Source organism: Trichoderma atroviride, chromosome 6 (genome assembly GCF_020647795.1).
Source record: "Trichoderma atroviride chromosome 6, complete sequence".
NCBI classification, from domain to species: Eukaryota; Fungi; Ascomycota; class Sordariomycetes; order Hypocreales; family Hypocreaceae; genus Trichoderma; species Trichoderma atroviride.
In genome coordinates, this window is record NC_089405.1 from 827,179 (window position 1) to 845,179 (window position 18,001).

The following is an 18,001-nucleotide window of genomic DNA, read 5'->3' on the forward strand; positions in this document are numbered from 1 at the left end:
CGTTCGAGGGCAAGCTGTCTGCGAGCCGTCCGGTCCGAGACTCTGTCGTTGGTAGCGTGCAGCGCAAAATCAACATCGGCCGGCTGCCTTGGTCTCATGGGTGGCTGTACCCTCACTCACACCACGAATGGCGGTCCGCCGTGCATGCGTGGCCGCGAAAAAGGACCAAGCTTGCTCTGAGAGAGGCGGTGATGCCAAAAAAAGAAACAGCACACCAGAAACAACAACAAATGCAACGAGCCGTGACGCCGGCCAAACCAACTAGGAATGCCAAGTGTCATGCAGAACTTGTGGTTGCTGTGCATGTTTCTAATTAGACGGAAGGGGGGAACGTGCATTTCATTCATGGCGCCCAAAAGGACTCAAGTTGAAACGCTCAAAAGCTTACGACGACGAGAAACATGCCAGCGAAGCTGCGAAGCTGAAGAAGCTCGTCCCACGGCTTGGTAGCCAGCCTCGAGCCCAGCCCAAAGCCAACCGGGGACATCCCAGACCGAAGGTGTGAATCGAGACAAGAGCTGCCTAATGCCTACCTGTTCGTCCTCCCAGGTAACCATAAACTCATCCCAACGTGCTCCGTGCACACGGAAACGCTGCCCAATGTTGTCTCGAATGCTGTAAATGCGCCGCAATCAGCCACCATGCTAGGGAATGGCGCTGCATAGTTCCAAACTGTAATGGAGAAGATTTGTGCCCAAAGCCGCGCGTTTTTTTTTTTCTCACACTTGCAACAAACTAAAGAATGAGTAACAGAAATCGAAGTAAAGGCGCGGCCAACGGAGTCTAAACAGTCCGCCGAGGTGCAAGCCACAATAAAAAAAAACAGAGAGAGCTTACTGGTGCTAAGATAACTAGCAACAACTTGGCATCGCATCTATCGTATGTAAGTAGTGAGTTGAGAGAGCATGAGAGTTCTGTTACAGGGACCAGTGGATCACAGATTGGAATTTTTTAAAGCTGAAAGAGGATCCCCCTGGAGGGCTGACGCGCAGCAGTTCTCGTGTGAGAATCTTCGGGTCGGACAGCCGTCCGATGACCCGGAGTTTTTCGCTCTTCACCATTTTTTTCTGGAGACTGCTTAAAGAAGCAAGAGAATTATGGAAATACGGCAGAAAAAGATCCATACACCCATTCAATCTCAAACCTGTCTGCTTCGTACTAACGTCGGGCACCCATATCGTGGCCCCCATCAATCCACAATCGGTTATCGGGAAACGAGAAGAGAGAGAGATTTATTTCCTGCATGAAAGAAACAAAACGCTAGAAGGAAACAAAAAAAGTTCCAGAAGGAAGAAGAGAAAAAAAAGGAGCCCGCAGAATATAAATGAAAGGGGATATTGATGGAATGATAATAAGTGGTAGTCAGCCAGTAGCTGCCCCCTCTCTCCTATTCTTTCTTCTTACATGTGTACTTTGCAATCAAGCTGAGGCAGCGAATCGATGGCTAATGTAGCTACCAGGCTCCGTTATGTGGCCCAGCTGAAGCCTTTTCTCGTACGTTTTTCATTATTTTTTTTATCTCTCACTCTCGGAGAATAGAAACATCTATACGGACCCTCCGTAATTGGTCGTTTATTACCTCGCATTCTGTTTTAGGTGCGGTGTTTCGAGGCAAATGGGCATCCAGCCATTGGAATCTTGACAATGAAAAATGGACCCAGGGCGACGCCCAGCGTGTTTCAGATTGGCTTCGATGGCGCTAGGCTGGAAACAGTAGGGCATCGAAACGGGAAAATCATGCCTAACTGCATAAACACGCCTTGAAATTCACTTACCGGGACTGCGACCTGCAACCAGCAGCCTACTGCACAACTGGAATTAAAACATTGCGCCGATTCTTACATTCAAACCTCGAAGCCTAAGAAGGATGACTCATCCCCTTGCAATCTCATCTCCTCCCCCGCAAGGCGGTCTGATTCATCGCTGACTTTCGCCGATGGGATTAAAGATGCCCCCCCCATGCCAGTTTGTCCTTTTGCAGTTGCAGGCTTACGCACATACCTGTAGGAGGAGCATGTATACGGTATTACTGAACGTGCAGGCTTGGCAACATACTACATACGAAGGAACACGACCCTTTGGCTGCCTCCATGGATCAAAGCAGCGCCTCCATGGGAACCAAGACGAACAATACGCAGCGCACTAGACATGGTCCTAGGAAATTCCCATTCAAATTCAATGCCAAGCAACGCACTGATTACTACAAGTAGTAGCAGAGCAGGGTGAAGCGAGGGTTGAAGCGGGCAAAGATCGATGGGCGCAAATACGGTTCACCATGCCCCCCCCCCCCCCCCCCCCCCCCCCCCCCTCGATCCCGCTGACAGCAAAAGGACCCTGGAAGAGGCAAGCAAGCAAAACCAAAAATATCTTTTTTTCCCCCTTTCAAAAGCTATTCAGTTTGTTCCTTTGCCCCACGTCACCATGATTAAGAGCCTATACAAGGCCAGATGCCCTGCTTGGAGAAGCGAGTTTCGTGCTTTAGTACCTGCAGAAGGACTCCGGTCGTCAGCCAGTTTCGCAGCCGGCGATTGGCCCTCAGGTATACAAGTATATGCAAGTATGGGTTCATTTGATGAGCTTGGCTTGGCTCCCCCTCATGCATGCAGCAGTGCCTTGTTTTCGTTGCTTGGTGCTGCTGGCATTTTTGCAGCCAGCCCAGCCAGTGAGGAATAGGAGATGCATGTCTTTTTGCCTCTCTTTCCAGCCCATCCAGTCAGCGCTCTCCGAATCCTTCTCTCTCCCTGCCTTTTACTTGTTCAAAACACATTTGCTCGTTGCTCATTCTCCTTTGCTGGCTAGCGCCATCGGCCGCTCCTTGATTTCCCTGCAAATCTCCGATCCTCAGCTTCCCCCCTGGCACGAGGTTTTCCCAGCTTCCTTTTCCCAAAGCCTGTTTTCTTGTTTCCAATATGCAGCAAGCAAGTTTAAAATGGTGGCTGCGTGCGTGGGACAGGTCCAGAGTTAACGCCGTTCCAAGACATTAATTGATTACGGTGGGGGCCTTCTCCTATATGTCTCGGTTTGTTACGTTGGGGGGGTGTTCGCCTCGCCACGTTTTTGAAGCTCCAGTTTTCATCTTACAAACCGTTTCATCCTGGACACACGCGGGAGACATTCCGTCCCTTCCAGGCATAACTCCTCGTCGTACGGCGTACGGCGTACAGCGTGCATACGACACGTTCGGTGGCTTGCTGAACTGGCTGGTCCCGTCCAAGCCTCGCTCTCTGCAATTCCTGCTGACTTGTCAGTTTTCAACTTTTTTTTTCCATCACAAGGCGGGCTTGCTTGCTTTGCTTTGCTTGGCATGGGCAACAACCGGGGTGAGCTCTTCACCCGGGCCATCCTTTTTTGCAAGCTGCGTTTGCATTCTCATGCTCGCAAGCCACTCAACTCCATGCGTGCCATGACCACCTTCGTTTCGTGTCATCTGCCCTCTCTAACCTCGGGCCTTGTGCAGCCCACTCATGTCGTGTTTTCTATTTTCGACATGATACCTGCCTGCTGCTTAGCTTGCTGCTGCCTACAATGTATGTTTGTCGCGACACACGCCCGGGTCCCGAGTAGCACGAAATATCAAATCAGCCCTTTTGTCACATGTGCCCTACAAAATATGTAAGCTCGGACTTTGCCCATTGATGGTTTTTTATACAGCTCTATCAAAACTTGTGGCCCCCGTTTCCACCGGGTTACACAGTGTTGACAATCTCCCTGGAGCGATTCTCCGCACTGATCGTCGATTTCCAGCTACCGAGAGGCAGGTAGCTTGTGGGTCTCTCGTTTCGAAGAGATCCAGTCCAGGCTGACAAGTCTGATGGAAAAGATTCCAGCAGAGCTGCTTATATGGAGCAGTGTTTTGTAAGTCATGGTAAAACACGTCCGATTTCATCGCCGTGGTGGTTAAGCCCGTGTTTAATGCCTCATTGAAAAGAAAGCCCGTGTATCAAACGACGCTTTTGCGCGTAATCATCGATCGCTCCCGTGCACTTTGTCGTCAACATGTCTCAGATTGTATATGTGGCCAGTAGTGTGTGCTGCAGCAGAGTGGTTCCCTATGGCCTACTGCTATGTCGGAGGATTCAGGCCGGCGATCATCGAAAAAGTACCAAGATCCCCTACTAAACTCTCGATGTCGCGAGATAGGGCCTTGCAAGCCGTGGGCGTGGCGTGCGTGTGAGCGTGAGTGTGAGTTGTGTATCGCTCACTCAAAACAAAACACGCCGGCTCAAAGCCCGTCCCGCTTCCTTGACAATCTTCACGCCTCGCCACTTTGCATGCGATGCATACAGGCAGCATGTGTAAATTACCGAGAGACTCCTACTGCAGCCTCAGTACCAAACTTTTATGCCAGCAGAGCAAAGATGCAACCAACCCTTCTGCAGTCCTACAATTACCTGTTGAATATTCGTTTTCTTTCAGGCTATGCCCAGGCCCAACGTCGGCCCTGGCATCTGCAGATTGTGCTACCCATCTACACGGCCTGGGGCTGACAAACGTTGCAGCACGGCACCTTGTGACCAGAGGCCGAAATGGGGCGCGAGTCGTCAATGAAGTTGCGTGTCACTGAGGCGCATTTCCATCACGGCCAACGCCTACGATGTCGCTTCTTTTTGACTTTGGCGCCGTGCCAACAGCTATGCAACGCCGTCTCTCCGGCGGCCGGCCTCGGCTGCTCTCCGATATCGAAAAGAGAAACCAGATTGGGTTTTCTCACAACAAAGCAGAAACCCCCCCGTCAGCCCAAGCCTTGCCACCGGGCACCCGCTCATAAAGTCCGGCACTCTGACAAGTCTGGAGCAATCCCCACGGCCAAGAAAAAGCCCTAAAGAAGCCAAAATGTTACTCGCTGCCGGCTACCAAAGCCGAGAGGGCTGGGCGGCCCCCAATCAAATTCTGGCCCATCAAGGAACCCGACCGAGCCGCGGCGGCCAGGAGGGTCTAGACCTGCCCAGGCCTTTGTTTATCGCATACCGCCCTTGGCCGTTTGGCTTTGTTTTGGGTTTTGCCATCAGCAAAGCGAGTTTCCAATATTCAACATTTGCATACTACATATTGTAGAGGCCCATCCCATCCCTGATCGCATAAGCCTTGGAAGACCCCTCCCCCTCCCCGCCAATGAGCTGACCGTATCGCCCTTTTCTGCAGGGAAGCTTCACGCAGGTTCTGCTGCACGTAGGGTCGAGACCGGCAGGGCGGCGCGACGGCACCAACACAAGGAACCCAGAAATGAAATGAATTAAAAAGTGAAAAATGAAAGAAAAAAAAAAAAAAGGGCCACCCCCAGCGAATGCGCAGGCTTATTTCTTTTTTTACCCTCCCCCCCTAGGCCTTGGCCTGGACTATCGAATGAGTCCATCCTCGAAACTAAGAGGCGTCAAATGTTGCTTGCAATGCACGAAGGGACCCAGGACCATCACGAGGCGGCAAAAAAGGACGCTTCCAGGCCCTGCTTGGCTTCTTTTTCGCTGCACTGCCAGGCCGGCGACCGTTGAGAAACGACCGGACCCCCCCGGCCCCGCGAACAAGAAAAGTCTAGGCCCCTTTAATTCTTATTTCTTCTTATTTATTAATTTTTTTTTTTTTTGCCAACGGACCGGCGGGTTTTCCAGGTCTAGGCCAACGGGATTGAAAGAAGCTGTCAGGCCCGTTGTCCCGCGCTCTTCGCTTGCCGCCTTTTGGGGCATGTCGACGGCGCTATTGGAAGAGGCAGAAAAGACACCAGACCAGATATACAGTAGACGGTGAGTGACACTCTCGCAAGGCGTTGGGCGCTAATAGTGTGTAAGGGCTAGGACTGGACCTTCGTAGACCCAAGCCGCAGCTCTTTTTTTTTCTCTTGTCCTTCATGCCAAATCACACTTGCTCCCAATTCAGCCCTGCGATTGGCCCGTGGCACCGGCGCTTCCCCGAGACCGCCCCTAGAAGGGCGGAAAGAAACTTTGGCCAATCTTCTAGCCTCTTTGTCTTCTTGTTGGTCAGATCTAAAGCCATCAATGGCCAAAAAGTCGACAACACACGCCCCTCCCAAGGCCAATTGTCTTTTTGCCATGTGCCTTGAAATATTTCTGAGCCTGGAACAGGGCGTTTGCTTTTCCGACGGCGACAAATGGGCTGGCAGACACGCCCTCCCATCTATACGCCGTTATTATCTAGATATGCGATATCTGGAGGCTTACATGAGGCAAGATCGTCTGCGGAGCTGAGCTTACTGCGTATTGCTGTGTATTTGGTTTGACCTATTTGCTTGGCTTCTTTGGCATGGCTTTTTGGTGAATTCTATTTTATCCTTACGCAGCTCATACTATTAGCCTGGCTATTCACAGCTGCAGTTGACAGAAGCCACCGCTAAAAACCGCCGGCGTTTGAAGCATATTTCGTCTCAGCTGGAGCAAAGCAAAAACCCTCAACTGCTACAGTACCAGTTTTAATACCAGCAAGCACCAGCTACGTCCTATCCATTCTTCAGCTCTTTTTTTCCCCTGTTCCAGCTCATTCATTCTCGGCAAACCAAAGCCATCACGTTGTCTTCCAAAGAATGTTCCATGCATATGCAAAGTCCGGGTAAAAAAGAACAAAAAGACACATTCGCGGCCTTCATTGGCCCGCTACTACCTCAAATTCGCCCCCCCGGCGGGCTTCAAAAATCTTCCGGCGCTACGGGACCACGGCTCGCCCGGGAGAGCTGTAGTGAAGCTTTGCTGCTTTGTCGCTTTTTGTTTTTTTTTCCTCGCTTCTCAACGGCCCGAGGATCATCATCGGTGATCCCCCTTTGCTTGCCCGAGGATAAAATGATCGATCTCATTTTCTAAACAACGAAACCCTTGCCATCTGTTTCCAAGACGATGTGATTTTCCCTTTTTTTTTGCCTAAATGATTTTAGTAGCTGTGCACCATCGCGATGCAACGTGTGAATGCTAACTGTAAACGGGCGGCAAACAAAGGAGAAAAAACGTGGCAGCGTGTTGATCTATGATGCTAAGCATTAGCTAAACAATGCTATATTCCAACACGTTTTTTTTTTGTTGGTAGATACATGGGCGTGTTTTGTCAGCTCAATAGCAAAGGCGGCCACTAAGACATCACCAAAAGGTTTCTTGTCAGTCAACTTGTAAATTTGTTGACCTCCTGACTTTGAGGACCAAGGCAAAATGGCTTATGCTGCTACGGATGACTCATCGGAACGTGTAGGAAGCAAAATTACTTGTACGGTACTACAAGCTCAAAAGCTCGTTCTCTCCGGGTAAGGCGGGCGAGGCGCGGGTTCACGGGACTTGGGACTCTGCGTTGCGTAAAGCTGCCCACGTCAACCCCGCGGAGACGGGGTGTATTTGCCATTATTCATCCTGTTCTTGTGATTGTTTTTACTTTTTGTTCAAGGTGGCTTATAGGTATCGTTACGGCGCGGGCGAGGGCGTGTGAGAAATATTGGAGAATCTCGTGATACTGAACTGACTCTTCATTCTATGCTTTATACCCCGTGCCAAAAAGATGACCTAATCTTTTTTTCAATGGCCAACGGCTGAGTTAAGATTTTGGAATCTAGGGGGGAAAGTTCAAGCATCTTCTTTTTTCCTGTCATATCGTTGGAATTGAATTCTCAGGTATACGCCTTTTACTAAGCCCTCGGTGAAGAACCGATCTCATTCTCTAAAATCTCATATCATGTCTAAATAGAGTCTATGGCAACCTCGCTTATGCAGAGACTCTCGGTCTCACTCCCGAGAAAGCATAAACTAGGCTTTGCGGGAAACCTTAAAACGCCTTTAACAGGATATTAGAAGAGATGCGTTTTTTTAGTCACTTTAGTATGAGATTGCTGACTACTACCGACTGACTAGTGTCTTGAATTAAGAGAGGTTCCCGGTAATGATGGGAATGGCATATCAGCGAGGTTTTCTTTATGTATTTTGAGTTGTATTTGTATTATTATTATTAGATTTTGTCCCTAGTAACACGTAGAACTTGTGTTTATACAGCTTTTTTCTGTTCGCACCATACGAATTTATCTCAGTTCTACATGCTCCAGTCATAGCGTAGTCAACTTTGGGGAAACATGTAGATATCTCTATTATCCGGCATCTTGATGTGGAGTCTTCTGTATCCTGTACATCGATAATGGCAGTAGCAGTCTGCTATTCAGCAAGTAAATGAACTTGTGCAGCATCTAGCTACCGGAGATAATCTGATAAAAGCTGCCCTAAGAGGAGAATACGTATGTCGTTTAATGGTAAAAGATAAAAATATCTTCAAATCGCAATTTTCAATACGTTTGGCCATCTTTTAACGCAAAATATGACGAAATAATGGAAGACTATGCTGCTCTTTGTGGTTTGAACAAAGTAAAATCATTCACCTCATTGTCTGTAGCTGTTCAGAAATCTCACAGGTTGGTGTTTCTTACGCCATACCCTAGAGAACTCAGACTTTTTCAACACCGCCATGGCGCCATTGGAATTCTATCGCTAGATTCAACTATGAACCAAGGCTCAATTCAATCGCAAATAGCTCCGCATCCGCAGGACGAAAAGTGTGCAGCTACGCACAAGAGATTTAGTACCTTGTCCAAACTCCCCAAACACATTGAAATCGAACTCGACAGCTCTACGAATGTCCAAGGCGAATGCGAAGCTGATCATCTCTCGTGACATGTTAAAAAAAGAGCAACAACGGCCTTTGGACACGATACTAGAGATAATCACTCTCTAGAGGACAAGAGATCGAAGTTATAGCATGCTGAATATATTTACATCTACCGAATATTTATTGTCCACACCTACAGTCGGGTATCCGAGATCTTACTTTGATGATCTTAATCCTAATCGCTGGTATCATACATTACTAGTAGAGATGTCATTATTTGTGCGAGAAACACCGGCTTGGAACTTGCTCATGTAGCAAGTAGTTGCCTGAATCGTACATGATGGGCTGGAATAACTCTGCTGTCACTTGTTGTGGCCAAAAAACAAGCATGTTTCAACACCGCTGCCATGACATGTAATAGGGAAAGTATTGGCAGTCAAAGTACTACCCTATTCATTGATTCTGTTCAAAGGGCCATTAAACCAGCAAATCTCGCCATACATACAGTTTCCCAACAGTATTTATTCTCTTGGCATTATTTCCCGTCCCTTATTCAAATATAGCTTGAGAGAAAAACGCCAATAAAGTCATCCCTCTCAATGCATCTCGCCCCTTTGACCAGAGATTTACGTAACTCGTGGAAACACGATGCTATATTCATATTACCCACATCAATCACACCAGTCATGTAATCATTTGCATGTTTTTCTCCTCCAAATGCAACACGTGTATAGAATGCAATACGCAAAAGTTTCCATTTTAGCCCTCCATCTTCACATCAGTCTCTTTGCCAAGATTCTTCAGCAGATAACTTCGTTTGAAGTACTCGTTGGGGTGGACAATCGTTTCGAGCTGGTTGGATGTCATAACACCCTCGTCCTTGGCCTTTTTGATCTCGGCCTTGTGCAAGTGTTCAAATACCCTGGACACTCGAAATTAGCTCTCTGCAATGACAACAACCAAGACTTTGATGTTGGAACAACTTACCGATTGCATGCCATGTGGAACTTTTGGTTATCTTTATCCTCTTTTATCCCTTGCAGCACCGACCGATCTGATACCCCCATGGCCTGCACCAGAGCATTCAAATTCTCCAAATTGAAATGCCGGTACGGGCAGCCGTGAGCCTCGCCAGGCCCAGGGGGGTGCTCAGTAAGAATCTTCTGACAGCTGAACGGACTGTAGCCACCACCTCGTCGATTCGAATCTCCGCCCACTTCGCCGTAAGCGTGGCGAATGTTGTATCGGTATTCTTTGTTGAACGTGTCGTCTGTGACCTTGTGGAAGCCACTCCGCCAAAACATGAGACATTCTTCCAAGTTTAGGCCAATGCCCTTGAGGAATAGAGTGTATTGAAGACGGCCGTAGTGTTTGAGATGAGCATCGCGACGCAATGATCGATGCAAGTTGGACATGCAGGCGGGGAAATGTTGTGAAAGGTTGTCAATGTTGGCAGCCGAGATTTGAGCCCCGGCGGGTGCCGTTGATCCAGACACGTAAGTCGAGTCGGGCGTAATGAAGTTTTTGGAGAGATGGTTAAGAATTGGCGTTAACCTGTCGTCTTCGTCTAGACGCGGCAGAGCCCGAGCCGTAAGCTGATAGCAAGAACCACCCAGCGTTAGCCATGATCGATTCGATTTCTTGCTCTCCCAGCAAATACCCATCTATGCTTACCTCTAGTTGCCTGTCAAGCCGGCTTGTGAATTCTGCCACCACCATACTCGACTGTTCTCGCCCAGGCACATATGCCTTTCCGGCTTTCAAGAATACTCGTCTGCTCTCCACCAAGTCAGGCACTCGCTCCCAGTCCACCTTGAACCAGGTGTTGTCCTCGCTATTCATCTTCTTTCCGCTGACCATGGCTGCGAGTTCGGCACCATACCGAACCTTTTCGTCCTCCGTCACCGGTTCCCACCAGTCGAGATCCAAGCCAGATACAAATGCAGACCGTTCGTTCAAATCATCGCTATTGAATCGCATCCGGAAAAGCATTGTCTCAACTCGAGAAAATCTCCGCCGAAGGTCTTCAGTAGAAGAGAAGGCCAGTCTCAGGATGAAATGGCTGTAATGGTCCTTCTGCCGCTGTGAGATGATCTTTGTGTTGCTGGAGCTGTTGGAGTCGAGTGGGAGATATTTATCGAGAATGGGCTTCATGTGGGATGCCGTCTCGGCTGGCGATCGGTTGCGAAAGGAGCAGGCCTCGAGTTCGGCCAGAACTATTCCATGTTAGAAGCCGCGGGTAACCTCAAACGAAAGCAGCTCCTCATCACCTCTCAGCCGATCAATGGCCCATTGCTCAAACTGCTCGAGCGTGATGTCTGCTGTGGGCGCATCTGCGTAAAAGTTCAGGCGATGGGGATACTGCGTGTCCTTGAACTGGGGCGTTGCAAACTGCTTCTTCCGGTGGTCGACAACGTTTCGCCTCTTGGGGTCGATTCGGTTGTGGTCGTATCGCATCATGGTTGCTGTCGGTATGCTGGAAAACTGTTTTGGATGCCCAGCTGGCTGTGTTGAAGCTGATGGATTTGCGGCGTGAATCGCAGACCGAGTGTGGAGAGACGCGACTTGACGCGTTGAGACGTGGGGCAGCTCAAAATCAATTAAGCTCGTCGCATTTAGTGCCTGTACTTGTGCTGCGCCGAGCCTAACGCTGCAGCGATAGGTACAGGGAACCTAGGCCCTGCCATCCACCATTGATTGTCCAATTGTTCAGGATAAAAGGCGACTCGTCACTTACCATAGCCTGGTCCTTACAGCTACAACTTAGTACAAGTATGTAAGCTTTACTTGTACAGCGACATATTCCAATTACTCCTGCCTACGTTCGCATCAGCCAATATACCGGGATGCCTAGGGAATTGGCTAATCGACTTTCAATCATTCTCACTTGAGCGATTCCGTGGCATCCTCGGCTGGTCTTGAACCGTCCAGAGATACCTGGCCCTTGTTAGATCTCACGTGCACTTCAAGAGACCCTTGTTTATCGCAACTCTCAAGCCAGGAACTCTAGAATTCTAGTGCTCTATGCAAGCATTATGGCTTGCCGTCGATAAGCCAATGGTACTTGTAAGATGCAGCATCTCCAAACGGCTTCAAAGACATGGATGCTGGCAATCGGTAATTAGCCTTGTAAGACGCTGCTCTCTACATGACATTGGCCAATATCGCTTGACCATCTTCAGAGCCTATCAAAATATTTAGCGCTGGGCTTTTGAACTGGTGACCAAAGTCTTAGCCCAACTCGAACATGAACTCATTTACCAAGACAGGTAACTCACTACGGAACATTCCACGGCAGAGGCGAAAAAGGCGAAACAAAAAAGAAATTACATCCCCTTCCGCAGAATTGGGATCGATCTTGTGACCGAGACAGGGGTCGAACCTGCAACCTCCTGATGTACTTGATCGTAGTCAGACGCTCTGCCATTGAGCCACACGGCCATTGGATTATGTCAAGGGCCGGCCCAAGTGCCTCAAGAATGTTCCAGCTTCCTGAGCAATAGTCAAATATCTGCAAAAAGAGAAACCACTTCCGATGGAAGCGGATCGACGATATCGTTGACCGAGACAGGGGTCGAACCTGCAACCTCCTGATGTACTTGATCGTAGTCAGACGCTCTGCCATTGAGCCACACGGCCGGGATCTTGTCACGTGGAAGAGCCGGCCGCTAAAGCCAGTCAAGAGATGAAACGAGCGAATAGGGAAACCAATCCCTGCAGCTTTTTGATAGTCTTGATAGTGGCTCGCATCCATCCAGACCCCGCTTCTCCCACGAGTCCACTTGTTCGCCAAAGCCGATGCACGTTCTGGCTTTTGTGAGCTGTATGACGTTATTGTGAGAGAGATGGTGTCTGTGTTTGTGAGCTCAGCAATGGAGATACTTATTAGTACTTACACGCAGCTTACTATTCATGTACTGAAGTATGCACATCGCCTGTTGTTGCCATTCAAAGCTCTCTCTCTTGCCCCTTTCTTAGACAAGCTTCTTCCCGGGCTACCTTTTCAGAATAGAAAGAAAAAAACACAGCAGCACAACCGGGAAGAGGCCTGTACACCCATCGATTTCATTTCATTAAATCGGGCTGGGGCAGCACCAACTTGTCTGATTGGCTGAAGCCGTGCCCCTCGACCAAGTACTTTTTATGTAACGTACCGCCCGCGCTGCTTCGGGCTAGCGCAGGCCCTGTAGCCCCATGTATCTCCCACCTGGTGCTCGCCCTACGGCCTGCGGTGGGGCGCTTGTACCTGCTACTCGCTGCTGGACAGGCGCAGGGGGCAGGCCCGCCGCATGTCATGCGCTTCGCTTGTACCCGGGACGTCCAGCCTGGCGCTTGTCGTTGGATCGGACTGCCAACGTCGTGGGAATCTCTTGACTCCTTCGCGACCACGATCTCGACTCACAGCCTCTGCCTCTCCTCTTCAGCCTTCTCAGCGCCCATTGAGCGCTGTCGCATCGCCGCATCGCCGCCTCGCCTCGCCGCCGCAGCCCTGCATGTCCACGGCGCCCTTATAGGAGAGCGCAGCGCCTGAATCGCTCGGCCAAACCCCTCATTCCGCCCGCGACGTCCCGTCTCCCTCGCGCCGCCCTTGCTTTGGCTGGACCGCGTGCCTTCTGCGTGCTCGGGACGGTGTTCCTCTATTCCTCTTCACTTCTAGCCTCGACCATCTGCCGATCATCCAGTCTACAGCACAGCGCCATTGAACCTCCAAGGCGACCGCTCTAGCCTCTGTTCTGCGCTCGACTTGACGTACGTGACAAGCCTTGGGTATGCCTGGGCTCTCGCTGCAAAGTCCGATTGATGGATACTCATCTTCGACACAGGGCTTCTGACAAACTGTCCAGCCATGAGCAACGCTTCTTTTTTCCCGCCAACTTCGACCTCGACTCCTCACGACGATGGCTCCCAAGCTCCCTCGACATCAAGCTCTGAGAATCTGATGACCCCGAGCTCGGGCTGTGCTTCCGAGATCCGATCCGGCGCCAATCAGCGAAACGAGAGATCGGCCTTTGTTCCAGATGACGAATTAGCTTTGCCTGCCACCGCGGCTGATTCCACTGCCGCTGGCGCTGGCGCTACCGCAGCTGCCAGCTGTAATCCTCCGATGCACTTTGTCAACTTCCAGGCCACAACTACTGCTCCAACGCCTCCAATCCAGTGTGCTACGTTTGAAGATGCTGGTTATCAAAGCAGGGCCGCTCTAGACCCTGGTGCCGCCTCTCACGATGCCACTTCGTCGCTCCGCATTTCGACCAACGTTGCATCGTCCTCTTCTCCTACAGCTTCCCCTTCCGTATACCATCGCGAGTCTCCTACTGGCCACACAAGCCTATCGCCCATCCGCATCCCCACGCCTTTGAACCACAAAACATCGTCTAGCAGTATACGGCTGCTCACGCGAACCCCGAGCCTCAGGGCTGCCCTTGCGCATTCAATTGGATCTGCTAGCGGTACTAGCAGTGTCATTTCAAGCCCTATGATTACTGCAATGGGAGACGTGACGCCTTTGCCGAGCCCTCTTTTGTCGGGAGAATCTCCTGGGCCGTGGAAGAAGCTGACTGTCGGCTCTGTATCCCCTCCTCAACATCGCAGTCTGTTGAGCAGTCTTGGTGAGGATTTGCCCTCGATGGCGGCCCCGGCAGGGCCAATGAGAGGCTCCAATCCAGCGGCTTCTTCTTCGAGACGCAAACTATATGCCAGCCTAGCCGAAAATGATGGCGCCAGTCAGCCTTTGCCCAAACTCTCGCAACAACTTCAACATGAAACTCAGTCTCAACCTCATACAAGAAATCGAAGTCTCAGTGAATATACGGCGCCAGATCCCACTGCCATTCCTAAGAGGATTGTATCGGTATCTGGTCCTCACGCGAAACCTGATCCTCAAGGTCCTCAGATGAAAAGAGAGCAGAATCTAGCAGAATCACGCGGTCTATCTCCTAGCGTTACAAAGCCGCCGACCCCTCCCCCTAGCGAGTCATCCAGGGACACGGCAGATGCTTCATCAGCCTCACGCTACGAGTATTTCGAAGCTTATGACCGACATGATCGGAAGCGGAGACGCTGGCGCTCGGTACGAACTGTGGGTCAAGGTACCTTTAGCAGAGTTGTATTGGCTACCAGTCAGATGGATCAGCCCAAAAACCTCAATGCCGATTCAGGAACCAACATTGCCGTAACAGATCCCCCGCTTGACCGAAAGACATTGGTAGCTATCAAAGTGTGCGAGCATGGTCCTCAAGGAGGGGCCAGCGAGGAACGTGTTGAGATGAGCCTCAAGCGAGAATTGGAAATCATGCAGTACATTCATCATCCTAGTCTGGTTGACCTCAAGGCATGGAGCATAGAACCCACGAGAGCCATTCTCGTCTTGACTTACTCTCCTGGAGGAGACCTGTTTGATGTCGCTACGGCCCACCGAAAGCTTTTGACACCACCTCTATTGAGAAGGATTTTCGCTGAGCTGGTTGGCGCCGTGAAATATCTTCATGAACAAATGATTGTCCATCGTGATATCAAGCTAGAAAGTAAGTTGTGCTGAGTTTTGTTTTGAGCCAAAGAAAAGAGGCAGCGTCACTAACACCACCCGTTTTTTTTTAGACGTTCTCGTCAATCTTACACCCAATGAGCTTGCAGACCCATCAGTCAACTGGAGCACATACCCGCATTCAGTGATTGCTTTGGCTGATCTGGGCTTGTCAAGACGAATCGCCGAGGATGAGAAGCTTGAGACGCGATGTGGATCAGAAGATTACGCCGCTCCTGAAGTCATCATGGGTCAGCCTTACGACGGGCGTGCTACTGATGCGTGGTCACTTGGTGTGCTTCTATACGCTCTTCTCGAGTCTCGACTTCCATTTGATCCTCCTCCAGGCATGAACGATTCTCATAAAATGAGGAGTCGAAAGAGCCACCGGATTGCTAGAGGCGAATGGCGTTGGATCGAGTACGGGGGCGATGACGGTGACCATGAAGGCAACGAAGCTCGTTTCAGAGAAAGGGGCCTCTTGGACGCCATGCACATCACAGAGGGCCTTCTCAAGCGTGCCCGAAGCCGCTGGACGTTGCAGCAAGTTTTTAACACGCCTTGGGTGCAAGCTGGAATTACCGTGGAAGGCGGTATACGCTTTCGAGAAGAAGTTGGAGGAGTCGAAGTATGATGACAGACTTCTACCAGATCAACATTTGACTCTATGCTCTCAAATACGACGACAACGTGGACACAATTCTCGGCAAAGACCCTTCTTCGGAAGAGGTACTGAGATGGAACATCGCTACATTTAGCTCTCTGTCCTGGGGCTACCAAAAACAACTAACCCGTCATGATACATCTTTTCTCCTGGCCCGACTCATGCTTTAACACCTCGGAGCCTTTTCTCACTATTTATTCATCCTGCTTTTCCTCGTTATTCGCTACGTCAGGACTCAACTGACATTTTATATTCGACTCATGCGCTATTACTATATCAACCACGAAAACGGGTCATACCCATCATACGAACAGGAGTTATAAGGGCGGTAGATGGACAACGATCCTACCGCATGCAACACATTTGTTTTTTGACAGCTCTAGGCCTATGAGCAGTTTTGGAAGGAAAGTGGAGGGAGTTCCAACTGGAGAGAGAGGGGGGAGTTATATGCAAGGTAATTGGTCACGTATGGCTGCCTTGTTGCAATGGAAGAGCGTTTCTTTAGAGCTTTGGGGTGTTTTGGTTCGGATTTTCAGGTTTTCCTTTTTTATACATGTATTTTTCTCGGACTGCTTTTTGCTGTTCTCGGTTTTTTTGACAATAAACGTGACTTGTCACTTTGTCATCTTTATTAAATTCGCAATCTATTTGACTTGAGTAGAGGAGTCTGATAGATTGTGTGTATTGGTAGTATTGTATTAGTAGTTGGCCTTTATATTTCTTCATTTGGCCTATATGTAACGTCTCGTGTAAAGAGATGCGAGTAGTTGTTCAGATTATATGTTTGGAGAAGTAATTTTTAATAAACTATTTATGTAAATGTTTTCTTCTAATAGATTCATCTGCTCTATCGGCTCTTCACTCGACCTTGAAATGACTGTGGAATACTCGATTTGCGTCACCTCTTTCTCATCAGTGTCTACGCAGACAAAATCACATTTTACATGACTTGCTTTCCTCATACTATTGCTCTACATCTTCTTAGTGCTGAATGCCTATATCGGGATTCCATATGAAATGTTTTCATAGACGGCAACATTGAGGCAGAGTCCGTGCAAGGGACCATGGATGGGCATGTTTCTAGACTATCAAGTTCATCCATCACGACTACTTTCATCATAGATTGGCGAGCCATGGCACGTACAAGTATAAAAATAGTTACACGAGGCAATTTTGGCCACAAGGTTACGTTCAACCGTCCTATCCATCACAATTAGAAAATCCCCTCACCTTGAATACAGCTCATCAAACACTCACAAGAACACCCCCCTTTTCCTCTCTCCTAATTTTTACATCATCAAATGCACATTTGCTCCACATGTACAATCCATTCACATCCAACATAGATAACCACACAAAGCTTTCATAACCCATACATAAAAGATTCAAGACCACTTCTCCATCACGCAACACTTAACCCTCTCATCCTCGTCTCTCCCAATACTACGTACCTCATCCATCCCTCGTGGCAAACTACCACCCTAAAACAAGCTTAATGACTCAAAATCACACACCCCTCAAAACGCGGAATACCACCGTTCTGTCCTATTGCGCATCTGTCTCATCCTAGGTCCTCGACAAACAGCTCAAGCACGCCTATATGGAGGACTATTCATAGACTGAACCTGAAACTTGACTCGAAATCCCATGCATGACAAACAGCATAGAGAGAGAGAGAGAGAGAGAGAGAGAAAAAAGAGGCTGTGCCAGCAGGGTATACGAGATAGCTTCCCCATTAAAGGACTTAAACTAATGCACGCACCTGGTTTCCCACCTGCAACACCGGTCTACCAAAAAGTCCGTGCATATGTTTTCCTTCAACACTAGCGAAAAATAGGAAAATAGAGGGAAAGATGGAAAGAAATTGGACATCACATGTAAAAACAAGCCCTCTGTATCCTCGTCAGCTGAAGCCGTGCCGTCTGCTTTTGTCATGGCATGGTCCCATTCTCTCGCGCTGCTTGCCCCCTTTATTATTTCGCTGAGCCTCTGGGCTGAATAGGCTGGAACAAACGAGCTACATGGCATATACACTTTCTCGGAGGATTTCGGGCGAATCCACATTTGTGCAACAATACTTGCCGAACAACTACAGTAGCGTACTTGAAACTATCGACTCATATGGCGAGAAGCAGTTGACAGGTGGGTAGAGAGCAGGCAAGTGACCACCGATCAGAGACACAGGGCTGAAAAGTTGTCAGTCCATCCGAGACACAGAATACGAGGCCTAGTCACGG

The 18,001-nt window shown here is 49.3% G+C and overlaps 3 protein-coding genes and 2 non-coding genes across 5 annotated transcripts; 2 read left to right on the plus strand and 3 right to left on the minus strand.

Annotated features, from left to right (window-relative positions):
* Positions 1-4,594: 4,594 nt before the first annotated feature.
* Positions 4,595-4,768, plus strand: TrAtP1_010894 (uncharacterized protein; the record flags this gene model as incomplete). Its single annotated transcript, XM_066114892.1, has 1 exon — positions 4,595-4,768. One exon carries the CDS (start codon positions 4,595-4,597, stop codon positions 4,766-4,768), a length of 174 nt encoding a protein of 57 aa, XP_065970989.1.
* Positions 4,769-8,971: 4,203 nt separating this feature from the next.
* TrAtP1_010895 (uncharacterized protein) lies at positions 8,972-11,248 on the minus strand. Its single transcript, XM_014092332.2, has 4 exons — positions 10,848-11,248; positions 10,252-10,793; positions 9,565-10,172; positions 8,972-9,499 (listed from the first exon to the last, which is right to left on the minus strand). Exons 1-4 carry the CDS (start codon positions 11,035-11,037, stop codon positions 9,337-9,339), a joined length of 1,503 nt encoding a protein of 500 aa, XP_013947807.1. The 5' UTR covers positions 11,038-11,248; the 3' UTR covers positions 8,972-9,336.
* Positions 11,249-11,938: 690 nt separating this feature from the next.
* On the minus strand, positions 11,939-12,018 carry TrAtP1_010896. Its single transcript has one exon. It is a non-coding gene; the product is annotated as a tRNA-Arg (tRNA).
* A 118-nt stretch (positions 12,019-12,136) lies between these two features.
* On the minus strand, positions 12,137-12,216 carry TrAtP1_010897. Its single transcript has one exon. It is a non-coding gene; the product is annotated as a tRNA-Arg (tRNA).
* Positions 12,217-12,755: 539 nt separating this feature from the next.
* Positions 12,756-16,595, plus strand: TrAtP1_010898 (uncharacterized protein). Its single transcript, XM_066114893.1, has 2 exons — positions 12,756-15,101; positions 15,175-16,595. The coding sequence occupies exons 1-2, from the start codon at positions 13,424-13,426 to the stop codon at positions 15,732-15,734; spliced, it is 2,238 nt and encodes a 745-aa protein (XP_065970990.1). The 5' UTR covers positions 12,756-13,423; the 3' UTR covers positions 15,735-16,595.
* Positions 16,596-18,001: the final 1,406 nt, after the last annotated feature.